This window comes from Notolepis coatsorum (genome assembly GCF_963971535.1).
Source record: "Notolepis coatsorum genome assembly, chromosome: 8".
Classification (NCBI taxonomy): domain Eukaryota; kingdom Metazoa; phylum Chordata; class Actinopteri; order Aulopiformes; family Paralepididae; genus Notolepis; species Notolepis coatsorum.
Window position 1 is genome coordinate 73059559 of NC_140172.1, and position 15794 is coordinate 73075352.

The window sequence follows — 15794 nt, forward strand, 5'->3', positions numbered from 1 at the left end:
GTGATACAATAAGAGTCTAAAAAAAGAGTATATACATTTGACGAATAAACTGTACATTGGAGGAGGATGGGTGGAGGGGGGGGGGACTGTACATTTGAGGTGGTTGGGTGGGAGGGGGGGGGGGGTAACTGTACATTGGATTATCGACGAAACCGAAACAAGTAGGCTCCCTTAAAACGCTAACGCTATAAAATTCAGTCAGGAGATTTTTTTTTTGCTTTAATCCCTGCGTTGGGTGCAGGAGGGGAGGGGGGAGCGCCGCGCTCCAGGGCACATTTCATGTAGGCACAAGGAAGGATAATAATGATAACCTCTAACCAGGGAGTTAAACACTAGAGTGGAGGATACCTGGTGGAGGGAGTTAAACACTAGAGTGGAGGATACCTGGTGGAGGGAGTTAAACACTAGAGTGGATGATACCTGGTGGAGGGAGTTAAACACTAGAGTGGAGGGAGTTAAACACTAGAGTGGAGGATACCTGGTGGAGGGAGTTAAACACTCGTCATTCACAAACACCACAGCTGGTGTTTTTAATTTGCATTTGAGAGAAAAAACAACGGATCACAAAATGAGATTTATAGATGTCATCTGGAGGAACGGGCTGGGGACAGTTTTGACTATTATATTCCAATGATTTGCTACCTTATAACATTTCACATTACCAACATTTAATTAATTGAATTAATAACATTTCATGGTTTTCTAATAAATTTGTAACTGCAGTCTTTCTTACTTCCCTTGACACTCACATTGTGTCACATTGATCTCCTGCACACATAAATTGTCTGATTTATTGATATTCCTTTGAAACGGGTATCTTGGCACCTGACCGTAAGGTAATGACTGACTGATGATCTGTCTGTATTCCCGCAGAGACGAGGTAAAGTCCTCCCTCTGAGCAGCAAGAAGTGCGTGCTGTTGGACTCCGTCCGTCGAGCGCGGCTAAAGCAGCTGCGTGGCCCTTGTAGTCAGGCCCCCAAGGGCCCCAAGCTGGCCCACACCTGCCCGCAGTGCCACGCCACCTACAGGGACTGTGACGCCCTCATCATGCATCGTCTCAGGCATGTTGAAGGCAAGCAGTGGCCGTGTCCGGTAAGTAGCACCTGTCCTCCACACACCTGTCCTTCACACACCTGTCCTGCACACCTGTCCTCCACACACCTGTCCTCCACACACCTGTCCTGCACACACCTGTCCTCCACACACCTGTCCTCCACACACCTGTCCTTCACACACCTGTCCCGCACACACCTGTCCCGCACACACCTGTCCTCCACACACCTGTCCTGCACACCTGTCCTGCACACACCTGTCCTTCACACACCTGTCCTGCACACACCTGTCCTTCACACACCTGTCCTCCACACACCTGTCCTGCACACACCTGTCCCGCACACACCTGTCCTGCACACCTGTCCTCCACACACCTGTCCTGCACACACCTGTCCTCCACACACCTGTCCTCCACACACCTGTCCTGCACACCTGTCCTCCACACACCTGTCCTGCACACCTGTCCTGCACACACCTGTCCTGCACACCTGTCCTGCACACACCTGTCCTGCACACCTGTCCTGCATAGGGATGGGAATTGATAGGATTTTATCGATACGATTCCATTATCGATTCTGCTTATCGATTCGATTCTTTATCGATTCTCTTATCGATACCTGATCAATTTATAATTTAAATAAATAAATTGGAAATGCAACAGAACTAAGCTGGTTAGAATAACAACATGCAACTTGACATTTCTGATTGTCATTTATTGTTGAGCCCCCATGTCAGGGGCGACAGTGGCTCGGGAGGTAGAGCAGTCGTCTGGCAATCCGGAGGTTCCCGGTTCGATTCCCGCTCCTCCCGGGCAGCGTGTCGATGTGTCCTTGAGCAAGACACTTAACCCCTAACTGCTCCCGATGAGCAGGTTGGCACCTTGCATGGTTGCCTCCGCCGTCGTTGTGTGAATGTGTGAGTGATTGGGTAAAATGTAAGGAACAAATTGTAAAGCGCTTTGGATAAAAGCGCTATATAAAAAAGCAGCCATTTACCATGTCAGAAAAATACAAAAACTGTAAAAAATAAAACATTAACTATAGCCTACACTTAAATAAAATAATGTATTTGAGATTCTCTTAAAATGTATTTATTTGTTTATTCTTAAACTAATTTAATCTATTGAATAACAGGTCGTTATTCCTCTGACTTCTGTCTCACACACACACACACACACACACACACACACACAGAGCTCCCTCCCCGGGCCGCCTATTGCTTAATAACAGCGGAGCAGTGCTGCCGTTGCTTCCGCGTTTTCCCTGATTGGCTGCGACACGCCCCGCGGCAACCGCAGAGCGGAGCGGCAGAGCTTGCGGAATTATGTAACCGCCCTAATCCGCCATGATTTTCATTCGGCGCTCAGCTCACCTGGCAGCGCAGCAGTCCTGCGGTCCGTTGTTGACGAGTTCGAATCCCATGGAATTTTTTTTTTAACGTGATTTTTTTTTTTAACGTATTCTTTCGCCGGTTAAGGTTAGGCATGGTTAAGGTTAAGGTTAGGCATTGTTTCGGAGTTGGTTAAGGTTAGAACGGTTAAGTTTAGGCGCTGTTAAGGAGCTGGTTAAGGTTAGAGTTTGTCTTAGAGAATGGCAATATTCTTTCTATGGTTAAGGTTAAGGTTAGGCATGGTTAAGGTTAAGGTTAGGCATTGTTTCGGAGTTGGTTAAGGTTAGAACGGTTAAGTTTAGGCGCTGTTAAGGAGCTGGTTAAGGTTAGAGTTTGTCTTAGAGACAGCCTATTTCCGCACTGCCGCTCTCCCGCGTTGCCGCGGTCACATGGTCAAATTGTCACATTCTTGCACTGCTCCGCTGTTAAAAAGCAACACGCCCCCGGGCCCCTGTCCTGTAAGGTATTGGCTTGTGTTGCTACACGGACACATTTGTATGTTGCACCATGGTACTTCCTGTCTGACAGACTCAGAGTAGAGACTTAGTAAACAAACACTCCGGCTCTTATTATATGTGAACTAAAGAGTACAAGGTTTACACAACAGTCCCCACCCGCTGTTTTATTGTATTTGTACCTGTACTGCCCTGTCAAGGCAGACCGCAGTAACTTCAAAAAAGTTTAACTGAGAAAAATGGCTTTAAAGTTTTTTGACTTGCCATCCAAAATGTGTTATAGGTAGATAGATGATAGTACCCAGATTTAACATGTATTAATGAAGTAATCTTTAGGCATACAAAAATATGACATAATTATTTTAATTAACCCCCAAAAAGCAGATACTGCACTCTGCTGCACAGTTCCCTTAAATAATTATACAGGTAATGTACAGGCAAAGTGCAGTAACTTCAAATACAATGTTGTTTTCCCTCCAGCTTTCATAACTTAACCTAGCCATTTTATTTGGATCATCATCATTCCAATATATTCAGGTGTTAAATTTCATTTTCAAAATGGCTAGGTTAAGTTATGAAAGCTGGAGGGAAAACAATATTGTATTTGAAGTTACTGCACTTTGCCTGTACATTACCTGTATAATTATTTAAGGGAACTGTGCAGCAGAGTGCAGTATCTGCTTTTTGGGGGTTAATTAAAATAATTATGTCATATTTTTGTATGCCTAATTAAAGATTACTTCATTAATACATGTTAAATCTGGGTACTATCATCTATCTAGCTATAACACATTTTGGATGGCAAGTCAAAACACTTTAAAGCCATTTTTCACTGTTTGGAAGTTACTGCGGTCTGCCTGGTTTTTGAGTGTGATTTTGTAGTTACTGCAGTTTTTAAAACCCCATATCTCCAAAACTGAGCGACATTAACATCTGAAACTTGGTCACAAGATGAAACATTTATTGACAAGTTCAATTTCACTCATAACTCAATTCTGACTTTTTTTGATTTACTGCGGTCTGCCTTGACAGGGCAGTGTACTATCCGCTGTCAGCTGTTTATCTCTCTTTGTGAGCTTGATTAAATAGCGTTAGCTCATGTTAGCTAGCGATAGCTCCGCGGCTAATTTTAGCTCACCCTAAACTAAATCAATGACTAGGTTCTAAAGCATTCAAGTAGTTTTCACTGCACATAGAAGTAGCCAAACAGCGGGAGCATTTCGGGAGCATATTACCAAAACCCAGGCAATTTCGAGCCCTTAATGAATCAAATAGAGTCTGCCATGGCTACATGCTAACGCTAACATTATTGCGCAACTAGGAAAAACCTGGCAGCGATAAGGGAATCGAAAGTCACGGGAGCCACACGGTTCCAGGCATCGGCCAATTAGGAACCGGTTCCCAACCGGAACCGGTTTTCGATTCCCATCCCTAGTCCTGCACACACCTGTCCTGCACACACCTGTCCTGCACACCTGTCCTGCACACACCTGTCCCACACACACCTGTCCTGCACACCTGGACACCTGGCCCTTCTCTCTGACAAATACAGGTTGTCGTCCAACGCTACTGTTACCAGAATGTTTTCATAACTGCCAATTAAACTAATTAGACGGTATGTTACCTGTGTTGGCATTCCATTGTGTTCACATTCATGAAAGGTATGTTTCATGAATGTGAAACAAAACATGTCTGCACCCATGGAACAAGGCACTTGTTTGAAAGCATCTATCAAATGGCTGGTTATGTTAAAGACCAGAGTTGTGGCTCTGAGTCTCTGGGTCTCTGAGTCTCTGAGTCTCTGGGTCTCTGGTCTCTGGGTCTCTGGGTCTCAGGTCTCTGGGTCTCAGGTCTCTGAGTCTCTGAGTCTCTGGGTCTCTGGTCTCTGGGTCTCAGGTCTCTGGGTCTCAGGTCTCTGGGTCTCAGGTCTCTGGGTCTCAGGTCTCTGGTAGGGATGCCCGGATCGATCGGCCAGCGATAGGTATCGGCTAGGGGTGCACCGATATATCGGTCGGGTATCGGTATCGGCAGATAAGTGCCTTGTTGACTGCCATCGGCCTGTCGGCCGATAAGCTCAAATGTGCCAATGGCAGTAGCCGATAAATATCCATCAATTTGTGTCGCGTCAATCTGGCCCACACGTTCAAACTTTGAAAAAAGTTTCAGTCAAGCGACCTACACAACGCGCCCCCACACACACACGCTACTGCATCAAAGTTACTTATGATTAACAAAGGCATTCGTTTTGTGGCATTAACGTTATATAGTTACACGTTCAATAGCATCAGCATATTATTTACCCGACCATATAGCATTGTTGTTGGTCATTCATATCTCAGTTCCTTCCTTTGCTCAGAGAGCCCGTACTGAATTGTACCCATTCTGCAATCTGTTAATAAAGTTTTCAATCAGACAAATGTATAGAAAAGCTTTTATTATAACATTCGTTGCAGTAAAATCATTATGCCTCGTTTAGTACTCCTGCGGAGCGCTGGTAATCTACTTGTGGGCCGCGGGGAGCTAACTTTATTAGCTTTGTTGTTGAGCTCTCGTCAAAATCAATGGTGGACTTCCCGGAAGAACAGCAGGAGGTGGGTGCTAGCGGTGTGACGTAATTGGCAGAATCGACTGTCAATCAAAATGGTTCTGTTGTACCTGACACGACGCATGCATTGCAAACTCAGATTATGGAGATATTACTGGAGAACATGGAGCTTTGTTTGAGAGAGATACAGTGAGTGCTGTCTCTTAAACTCTCAAAACTCATAAACTTTTTTGTCTTTTTAGTCAAGTTAGTCTGTTGAAGATGAAAGCCAGTGGGTATTGTATGACTCAGACTTCAGCAATAATCATGAGCATTATAAAATATATAAAAAACACACATGGCATGATGGAATACCATAAACATATTTCTTGATGTTTCCTTTTTTAAGTAAGTAAAGAGGCCCATGTTGATATCGGTGAGCACAATTTGTAACACAAAAAGAGAGACGTGTAGCCTATTTATTTATTTAATATTTTATTTATTCATTTTATTATTTTATTTGTTGCCATGCCTAAAATAATAGTCAAGCATAGGGCTAACACATTTTCATAAACAATAATATCATTTTTGTTATATGGTTATAATAAAAGCTTTTCTATACATTTGTCTGATTGATTGATTGAAAACTTTATTAACAGATTGCAGAATGGGTACAATACAGTACAGCTCAATACAACAACAGTGCTAAGACTGGAGGATGAAGACCAGACAAATACTTTCGTTTTTTTTACACAAGGGTCCTCCATTTTCAATTCATCAAAACATTTAGAGACATACAAATATACAGTAGTTTCATAAAAAAAAATATGTAAAAAATTATTACAAAAGATATTAACTATTATTATTATTTATTACATGGCGTTTTCACATTCGCCGAAATGCTTGCTTGTGATTGGTCAACAGCCCCCCGACTGCGGTCATTATTTTTCGATAATGACCGCAGATTTTTCAATAATGACCGCAGAGCGCAGCTGTTCGCAATCAAGCCCACTGACACACACTGTTTCAGTGCTGCCGGCGATGACAGGGGGCGGAGCAACGAGCGGAGCCTGAACACAGCGGAGCCAGAACAGAGGCTGCTGCTCACGATAATAATAATAATCACTTTATTTGGGCTGACAGAGCCACAGAACTGCGATTTGTCAAATGAATTAGGTATATTGTTAGTAAGTTAGCCATGTAATAAGCGGGATAATGTATAGCTTTACTCGGTCATTGTCGCAAAATAATTGACCTTCACTGACGTTTAAAACACCTCGCCGAAGCGGCTCGGTATTTTAAACTCCGTGTCGGTCAATTATTTTGCGACAATGACCTCGTAGCTATACATTATCCCTTACATATTTTTTTACCACAAATATCGGTATCGGCCGATTGTGTTAATTGAACAATCGGTATCGGTATCGGCCGCACATTTTCATATCGGTGCATCCCTAGTATTGGCCGATATTCAGTATAAATATGAGATTGGGGAATTCCGATAATGCTTTCTAGTCACCGATTGACTGACTGAGTGATACACTGACCCCTGAAACAGGAAGTGTTACACTGACCCCTGAAACGGGAAGTGTTACACTGACCCCTGAAACAGACATGAAGTGTTACACTGACCCCTGAAACAGGAAGTGTTACACTGACCCCTGAAACAGACAGGAAGTGTTACACTGACCCTGAAACAGGAAGTGTTACACTGACCCCTGAAACAGGAAGTGTTGTGCAACATATACCTCTCGTGTCCGGCTCGTTCTGCTCCTGCTTCCTGTATGATTCAGGTGAAACAATTCTCACTGAAACTCACTTTATCTATGTTGACATTAACCCTTCCTCTCCCTCTCTGTCGTGTAGCTGTGCAGCAAGACCTTCTTCAGGCTGAGGAACGTGAGGAACCACATCCGGACCCACGACCAGAAGCTGTATAAATGCCGCAGCTGTATAGCCGCTGCGTCCTGAGGCGAGCCTCCTGGTGTGTGCAAGTAACCTTAACCTGGCTGATAAGATAACAGAAAAAAACATTTTAATTAACTTCTGTGGACAGGAATGTGAAAATGAACTATTTCTATAGACCGGTTCAGTGGAATTGTGTTGCTAGGGAACAGCTCTGACCCAAGTATATCTCCTGTTGCAGTCAAATGTATTCTAGAATGTTCACGTTTTGTTTTTCGTCGAGCTAAAACCATGTATGTCTCCTTTTCCTTCCAAGGTGGAGATGAGACGAGGATGGTGGTGGAGGGCGGGTGGTGTAATCAGCAGCTTGTACATAACGTTAACAGAGTCTCCGTCTCTCACAAGCACAAGGCTCCCAAGACTCCAGCTCTGATCGTTATTAGTCATTGACAAATTGTTAATGTTATTTAAATAACCAAACTAAATGTTCCCCTTTCGGAAGCTACAGGGGTTTAAACTTGAACGTTACTCTCAGGGGAGGGGCGTGGGGGAGGGGGGACGATTGTGACGATAATTATTATTATTATTATTATTATTATTATTATTATTATTATTATTATTATTATTACTACTACTTATTATTGCTATCATTATTTTTCTATGTATAGATGAATCTCGAGTGCACTTATATCATAGCTTTTGTTGTATACCTAAGAAATGGTAAATGAAACGGAAGGTTTTTGGAGTCGGCGGTGGGATTACTTGAAGATGGTGTTAGTGGTGGTAGGAATACTTGAACTGGAGGTGGAGTTGGAGACTTTCGAACGAGACTGTTCTTTGGGGGGTTTTGAGTGGGTCAGTTTGTCTGAAAGCTCATGCTGCACAAAAGCTATAACATCGGTTAAATTCCAGAATAAGGCCAATGACCCCTGGTCCTTGTAGTCTCGGGTGGAGGCACCTTGCTGAAGAACTACAGCTGGGTAAGACTAAGACTTAAGGCCTCGTTCAGTTGCGCTTTGACCGTTTTTGGTTTAGTCAAATGCATGCTTCCGGGGAATGCCGAAACATTTGACCTAGGACCTGGAAATGTTTTGTAGGTTGTAGCTTGAGGTGTGTACAGTCCCCCTCCATCACGTCATGTAGCTTGAGGTGTGTACAGTCCCCCTGCATCACATCATGTAGCTTGAGGTGTGTACAGTCCCCCTGCATCACGTCATGTAGCTTGAGGTGTGTACAGTCCCCCTGCATCACATCATGTAGCTTGAGGTGTACAGTCCCCCTGCATCACATCATGTAGCTTGAGGTGTGTACAGTCCCCCTGCATCACATCATGTAGCTTGAGGTGTGTACAGTCCCCCTGCATCACATCATGTAGCTTGAGGTGTGTACAGTCCCCCTGCATCACATCATGTAGCTTGAGGTGTGTACAGTCCCCCTGCATCACATCATGTAGCTGGAGGTGTGTACAGTCCCCCTGCATCACATCATGTAGCTTGAGGTGTGTACAGTCCCCCTGCATCACATCATGTAGCTTGAGGTGTGTACAGTCCCCCTGCATCACATCATGTAGCTTGAGGTGTGTACAGTCCCCCTGCATCACATCATGTAGCTTGAGGTGTGTACAGTCCCCCTGCATCACATCATGTAGCTTGAGGTGTGTACAGTCCCCCTGCATCACATCATGTAGTTTGAGGTGTGTACAGTCCCCCTGCATCACATCATGTAGCTGGAGGTGTGTACAGTCCCCCTGCATCACATCATGTAGCTTGAGGTGTGTACAGTCCCCCTGCATCACATCATGTAGCTTGAGGTGTGTACAGTCCCCCTGCATCACATCATGTAGCTTGAGGTGTGTACAGTCCCCCTGCATCACATCATGTAGCTGGAGGTGTGTACAGTCCCCCTGCATCACATCATGTAGCTGGAGGTGTGTACAGTCCCCCTGCATCACATCATGTAGGCTTAGCTCACACTGCAGGAAAACAACTGTGTATCTGAGACGATGAATGGATCTGGTGGGTTTACTTAATCTAGCTGTACTATCAAATCATGCAGAGGACTGTTTTCACATGGTGGGTCAGCGGGAGGGCTGTAGATTAGTTGATTTAATCGACAGATTTGTGAAATTGTGTTTCCCACGTGTGATCCAGCAGAAGGACCGCTTTTAAATGTATCTGCTTATATTTTTTTCAGGAAATAACTGATTCTACATGGAAAAATAGTATAGAACATGACTGATCAACTAACCAAGTCTTGGTTGACTAAGACCCAACCGACCAGTTAATCGAGGGGGCGGCTATACTGATGAGTTTTCTTAATTTTAAATCATACAGCTATTTATATTTCTAACTCTGTAAACATTGAGGAAACGATTCCACTATCGTTCTGCAGAATGAGCTTTCAGACAGCCGGTATCTCCTAGTCTTTGTCTTTTGGTGTTAAGATGTTGTATGAGTTGGCTAGTCTCTCTCCCTTTGTATTGGTCTGCTATCGTCTCATCTTCATCCTGGGAGGGGGGGGGTGTTGATCACGGGTCGATTCAATTTCATTTCAATCAAATCAGGAAGTTGAATTTCTAAATAATTCACAGTGGGGGGGGGGGGGGGGGGGGTGGAGTATTGCAGATATTTTGGTTTGCATGAGAAGGTTGTCACATCTACCTGTTAGGGCTGTTTCTTAAACTATGGATCGGGACCCCCAAAAAAAGGGTCTTCAGCTCTGCTTCCGGTGGGTCCCCAAGACGAGAATCGTAGTACGTTATTATTGGACTTGATCGGGCAAGACTTACTTCACTCTGTTGGGGAAGTTTAAAAACACCTGAACAGGCTGAATGAATTGCAGTTTCGATTTTTACATTTTGAGTTTGACTGGATTGAAAATAAATGACACCAGCCAGAGTCCACAGGGCTCTACAGGACAGCCGGGGTTGGACTTTAACATGCTGGTCCATGAAGTCTGTGGCTGGTAGCTTACGTTACCAGTATTTCAATCTATTATTTGGTGGTAGTTTTCTATACTAAATATCGATTTGGCAAGTAACAAGACATTATTTGGAGATTCTTTTCTATACATCTATTTAGCAACGGTAAAAGTGTCTGGTGAACTTTGTATTCCAGTGGTTTGAAAAAGTTTGCCTCCTGATCTATTTCACTATTTCGTTTCTTATGGAAACGGAACGCATGTGTCCCATAACGTTCCATCTTGCTCTGTTGAAATTATCTTTGTAAAAAAACAAATTCTGACACATTTTCTTAATTCCGGCTGTAGTGGTAACATAAGAAGTCACTTAAGTTCCGTCGCAACAGACGAAACTAGCAGAATCCCCTTTAATTTGGACTGACTGACTCTCCCCTCGGAGGCGTTCTGTTTATGTAGCATTGTCATGGTGAAATGGGAGGGGGGGGGGGGGTGAGCATCATGTTGAAACGGGGGGCGTTGCAAATCTGTTCTATCCCGCTGTCTTTTTCCCCCTGAAGCTACCTGTTTACTAAAGGGAAACGTGTCGGATTTTAAATGTGAATCTCCACCAATGTAATCAATACCATGTCTCATTGATGATGTTTTCTGTCTTTTTGCCCTTTTTAAACCAGAACCAGGCTTTTATCCGCCTCGTTTGTAGGAGTTTCCCTCCTACTGAATGCAATGCGTGCACATATTATGGAGATATTTAAAGATGTTTCAGAATTTGATTTTAGAAATGTAATGATTCAGCGTTCTCTCCCTTCGGTTATCTGTAAGAAGATAATGAAATTGAATAAAACTTTGCCTTTTACATCCTGTTGCTCTTGTTGTCCCTTTCTGGCTTCCATAGTCCTCAGCTGTAAATAACTCGACAGTGTGCTTCACTATTGTTAGATAATCGTGTTTTCAGCCTTTCGTTGATCATTATCAGCCTCCATCTCCTCTCCTGTGATGCCTCTGCATTGTTAGTAGTCCCTGGCTGCAATCGTTCGATGGAATTCTGTTCTCCCACGCGCTTACTGGCTAAACACTGTCTCTATCCCCATTATGCATCCGAAAATAACATAAGTGGAGTCGTCTTCATATCAGCAGGATGTTTATTTGCATAAACAAAGGTCTTGTACAGAATGAAACAAATTGAAAGTCTTTAAAAGGTTAAGAAACTAAATTAATAAGTTCTATCTCTTGGTTGTTGCATCCTCGTCGCTTCCCTTCCTCCCCATCAGGAGGCCTGGTGTCTGCCTGGTGTGACCTGTCTCGCTGTTCAGACTCAACTGCCCTAGCTAAGCGATCGACACTGCCTCTTACATTTACATTTACATTTAGTCATTTAGCTCACGCTTTTATCCAAAGCGACTTACAAGTTCTGTACGACAAGTCATCAGGAAGGGCACAATTCTATCAGCTGAGTAACAATGTTCATCAAAGTGTTGAGTTCTACAGTGTAGGTTAGTATTAAGTGCATGACAGTAAGGTTAGTTAGGGTTAGATGAAAAAAAAAAATCAGATAATGGTTGAAGTGCGTCTTTAGTTGACGGCGAAATATTGGACGGCTTTCACCTGTCCTAATTGTGGTGGGCAGTTCCACCATCGCGGGGCAAGGACTGAATAGGTGGCTTTTCCTTGATGACCCTCCCGGAGCTCGGATAGGAGTGGGTCTGAGACGGCCAGAAGATGCAGAGCGTAGGGGTCTTGAGGGTGTGTAGTTAGAGACCGTTGACCGGAGGTAGGCGGGAGCAGTTCCTTTTGCCGGACGGTATGCCAGGTCGAGGGCCTTGAAGCGGATTTGTGCGGCAATGGAACCCCCTAAGAAGTGGGGTGACATGGACTGACTTCGGTAGGTTTTAGATCAGGCGGGGCGCTGCGTTCTGAATGAGCTGAAGAGGCTTGGTGGCAGTGGCTGGAAGGCCAGCAAGCAGTGCGTTGCAGTAGTCGAGGCGGGAGATGACTGTTGATTGGACGAGGATTTGGGTGGCTTTTGTCAGGAAGGGGCGGATCCTTCTGACGTTGCTCAGGAGGAATCTAGGTTCTGGTTGTTGCTGCGATGTGATCGGAGAAGTTCAACTGGTCGTTGAGGACAATACCAAGGTTCTTGGCGGTCGGGGACGCGGTCACAGCTGCATTCTCGACTGTGATGGAAAGGTCGGTCAGGGGGGAGGATTTGGCCGGCAGGTGGACCAATTCTGTTTTGCTTAGGTTCAGTTTGAGGTGGTTTGTCGTCATCCAGGCGGAGATGTCGGACAAACAGGCCGAGATCCGCACAGAGACGTGGATATCGGGGAGGGAAGGAGAGGAAGAGTTGAGTATTATCGGCATAGCAATGATACGAGAAGGCATGAGATGTGATAATGTTATCCAGGGATTTAGTGTAGAGGGAGAAGAGAAGGGGGCCTAGGACCGAGCCCTGGGGGACACCCGTCCGCAGGGGGCGCGGGGCCGACATGGTCGCTCTCCATGACACTTGGTAGGAGCGGTCATTGAGGTATGATGTCAGCGCAGAGCCAGCCACTCCCATTCCTGCGAGGGACGCGAGGAGGATCTGATGGTTGACTCTGTCGAAGGCTGCAGATAGGTCTAGGAGAATCAGGACAGGAGAGGCCTTTCGCTTTTGCTAGGGCCTCTGTGACCGCAATGAGGGCCGTTTCTGTGGAGTGGCCAGTCCTGAAGCCTGACTGATTAGGGTCTAGGAGGTCATTCTGTAAGAGATAAGCAGTAAGTTTGTTGGATACAGCACGTTCAAGTGTTTTAGAAAGGAAGGAGAGAAGAGAGACAGGATGATGGTTGCCTATGACGGTGGGGTTCATGTTTTTTTCGGTCAGACTGGCTTGTTTTAGGGAGGTGGGGACCACCCCCTTTTAATGAGCGGTCTACAACTCCCTTTTCTGTGACTTGTTATCTTTTAAGGAATATAGCTCAATGTTGCAAGGAGACCTGCCCCCACTATCTGAAGTTGCCTAGCAACCTCACCTATCCATCTGGCCTCCTGCCCCCACCAAGTCAGAGGCAGACTGCTATTGTGGTTCCACTTTAACCTCTTAACAGCAGTACTGCCTGTACTTTTCATGTGACCTGGTTAGCTTAATAAAAACTACTTTTGAGTACTATGCTCTCCTCCAGTTTTTCCTCTAAGCTGACAACAAAAGAATTGAGTCTTTTCAATAGCGTTCTAACAAAACGCTGCAAAATTGCGGAGGAGCCACATGTCATCCTGTGTGCTACTTCTCGATTAAGTTCAAACGTCATCAGTTGAATTATTCCGCCACTGAGAAGGAAACCTTGGCCACGCTACTCGCTTTGCAGCACTTTGAGGTGTGTGTTGGCTCCAGTTCTTCTCCAGTATATCCGGATCATATTCCGCTGGTTTTTCTGTCCCAGATGTACAACCTTATGATGTGTTGGGCTCTGCTGGTGCAAGGCTACAAATAGTGTTGTGGCTGACGGGCTGTCCCGTGGGTACGAGTCTGTTTTTAGTGTGTTCATTCATACCTCTTATGGGGTAGATGTAGTACACATAATGGTGTAGTGGTTAACACTGCCGCCTCACAGCTAGAAGGTCAAGGGTTCAATTCCCGCTTGGGGACCAGGTTGCCAGGTAACCAGGTGGCACTGGCGGACTCAGGCCAGTGCCCCCACGGTCGAAAAACGTGCGCTTAAGTGCCCTTTTGAGTGAAAGAAATTAGAGGATGTGCCCTATTGGTGCCCCCACGGTTGAAAAACGCGCGCTAAAGTGCCCTTTTGAGTGAAAGAAATTAGAGGATGTGCCCTATTGGTGCCCCCACGGTTGAAAAACGCGATCTTAAGTGCCCTTTTGAGTGAAAGAAATGAGAGGATGTGCCCTATTGGTGCCCCCACGGTTGAAAAATGCACGCTTAAGTGCCCTTTTGAGTGAAAGAAATTAGAGGATGTGCCCTATTGGTGCCCCCACGGTTGAAAAATGCATGCTAAAGTGCCCTTTTGAGTGGCGAAAAATTAGGTGTGCCCTATTGGTGCTCTTCCAATGGTCTAAACTTGACCATGTGCCCCACGGTTAAATAATATCACGCAAAAGTGCCCTTTTGAGTGAAGGAAATTAGAGGACGTGCCCTATTGGTGGCCCTCTAATGGTTAAACGTGACCATGTGCCCCCACAGTTGAAAACATCGCGCTAAAATGCCCTTTTTGAGTGTTGAAAATGAGAGGACGTGCCCATTGGTGCCCTTCCAATGGTCTAAACTTGACCATGTGCCCCACGGCATGGTAAGATGGAGCAACTTCAAACAGAGACCACTGGAAGAGGCTTTCAGGAGGGCAGACGTAGAAGGCCAAGCCAAAAGAGAACAGGAACGACAAAGAAACAGGGAGCTAATGACAAGACTGGTAGACATCACATTGTCGGCAAGATGGGGCGTTCAGGGGTCATGATGAAAGTGGTACATCCAGTCTCAACAGAAAAAACCACAGACATCACTGTTGTCCTACAAGACACAGAATGACATAATCAGTGGCCTTGCCACCTATGTCAGAAGAGTAATTCTCAAAGAAATGGAAGATTCCAAAATATTCTCCATTCTCTTGGATGAGACAACTGATGTTTCTCATGTCGAACAAGTGTCCTTTGTTGTTCGCGTTGTCCATCAGATGGAAATCAAGGAGAGATTTTTACAAGTTTGTGATGTGAGTGGAACAACAGCAAAATAATTGGAGAATGTTGTGATGACATTCCTTGAGGAGAATGGATTAAAAGTGGAAGACATCAGGGGCCAAGGCTACGATGGAGCCGCAAATATGAGCGGAAGCTACAACGGTCTGCAGTCGCGAATTCAGAGCCACAATGAGAAAGCTTTATACGTGCACTGCCATGCCCACTGTCTCAACCTGGTCTTGGTGGAGAGTGCGAAATCAAGCCAGCATTTTGTTCGGTTTTTCAATTTAGTTCAAATCTGTACACTTTCATATCCAGATCTCCAAAACGCCACGCTGCGTTTGTGAAAATGCAACAGACCATGTACCCTGGCCAAAGACTCTGTGAACTGAAAAGGCTGTCTGACACACGTGTAGAGAAGATGCTCTGAGATCCCTGAAGAAGGTCCTTTCTGCTGTGGTGAAGCTGCTTCAGAACATGGCTGATAGTGATCCACCAGACAGCAGGTGATGCCCGGATGCTCTTGCGTAGCATAGATTTTGAATTTATGCTATGCATGGAGATAGCCACACCTGTCTTCAATGAGACTGCCATCGCATCTGCTTCACTTCAGAGAAAAGACCTTGACTTGTCAGCATCATACACCATTGTGGAGGGAGTCATACAAAGAGTGAAAGCAATGAGGAAGGATGAGGAGTTCAAGGTCCTTTTCTCAAAAGCAAAAGGGCAAGCAGAGGCAGCAGGCATTGAGGTGCCAGAAGAAATACCTGGACAAACAAGACGCAGGAAGGTACCTCAAAGGTACAGGTATAGCTCTCAATCTGCTACGGAGGACTACCAAGTCCAAGACTTGGAGGAGCACTACCGGGGAAAGGTGTTCTTTACC

General features: G+C 45.1%; 1 protein-coding gene across 1 annotated transcript in view; it reads left to right on the forward strand.

Moving 5' to 3' along the window:
• The window catches only part of LOC311233283 (uncharacterized protein), a 79769-nt gene extending 71922 nt beyond the window's left edge, over window positions 1–7847 (forward strand). Inside the window, exons 5-7 of the mRNA XM_084320226.1 lie at window positions 874–1092; window positions 7288–7405; window positions 7643–7847. Of these exons, the coding sequence (XP_084176352.1) occupies window positions 874–1092; window positions 7288–7392 (324 nt within the window). The 3' untranslated portion in view covers window positions 7393–7405; window positions 7643–7847. The remainder of the gene's footprint in view (window positions 1–873; window positions 1093–7287; window positions 7406–7642) is intronic.
• The last annotated feature ends 7947 nt before the right edge of the window (window positions 7848–15794 follow it).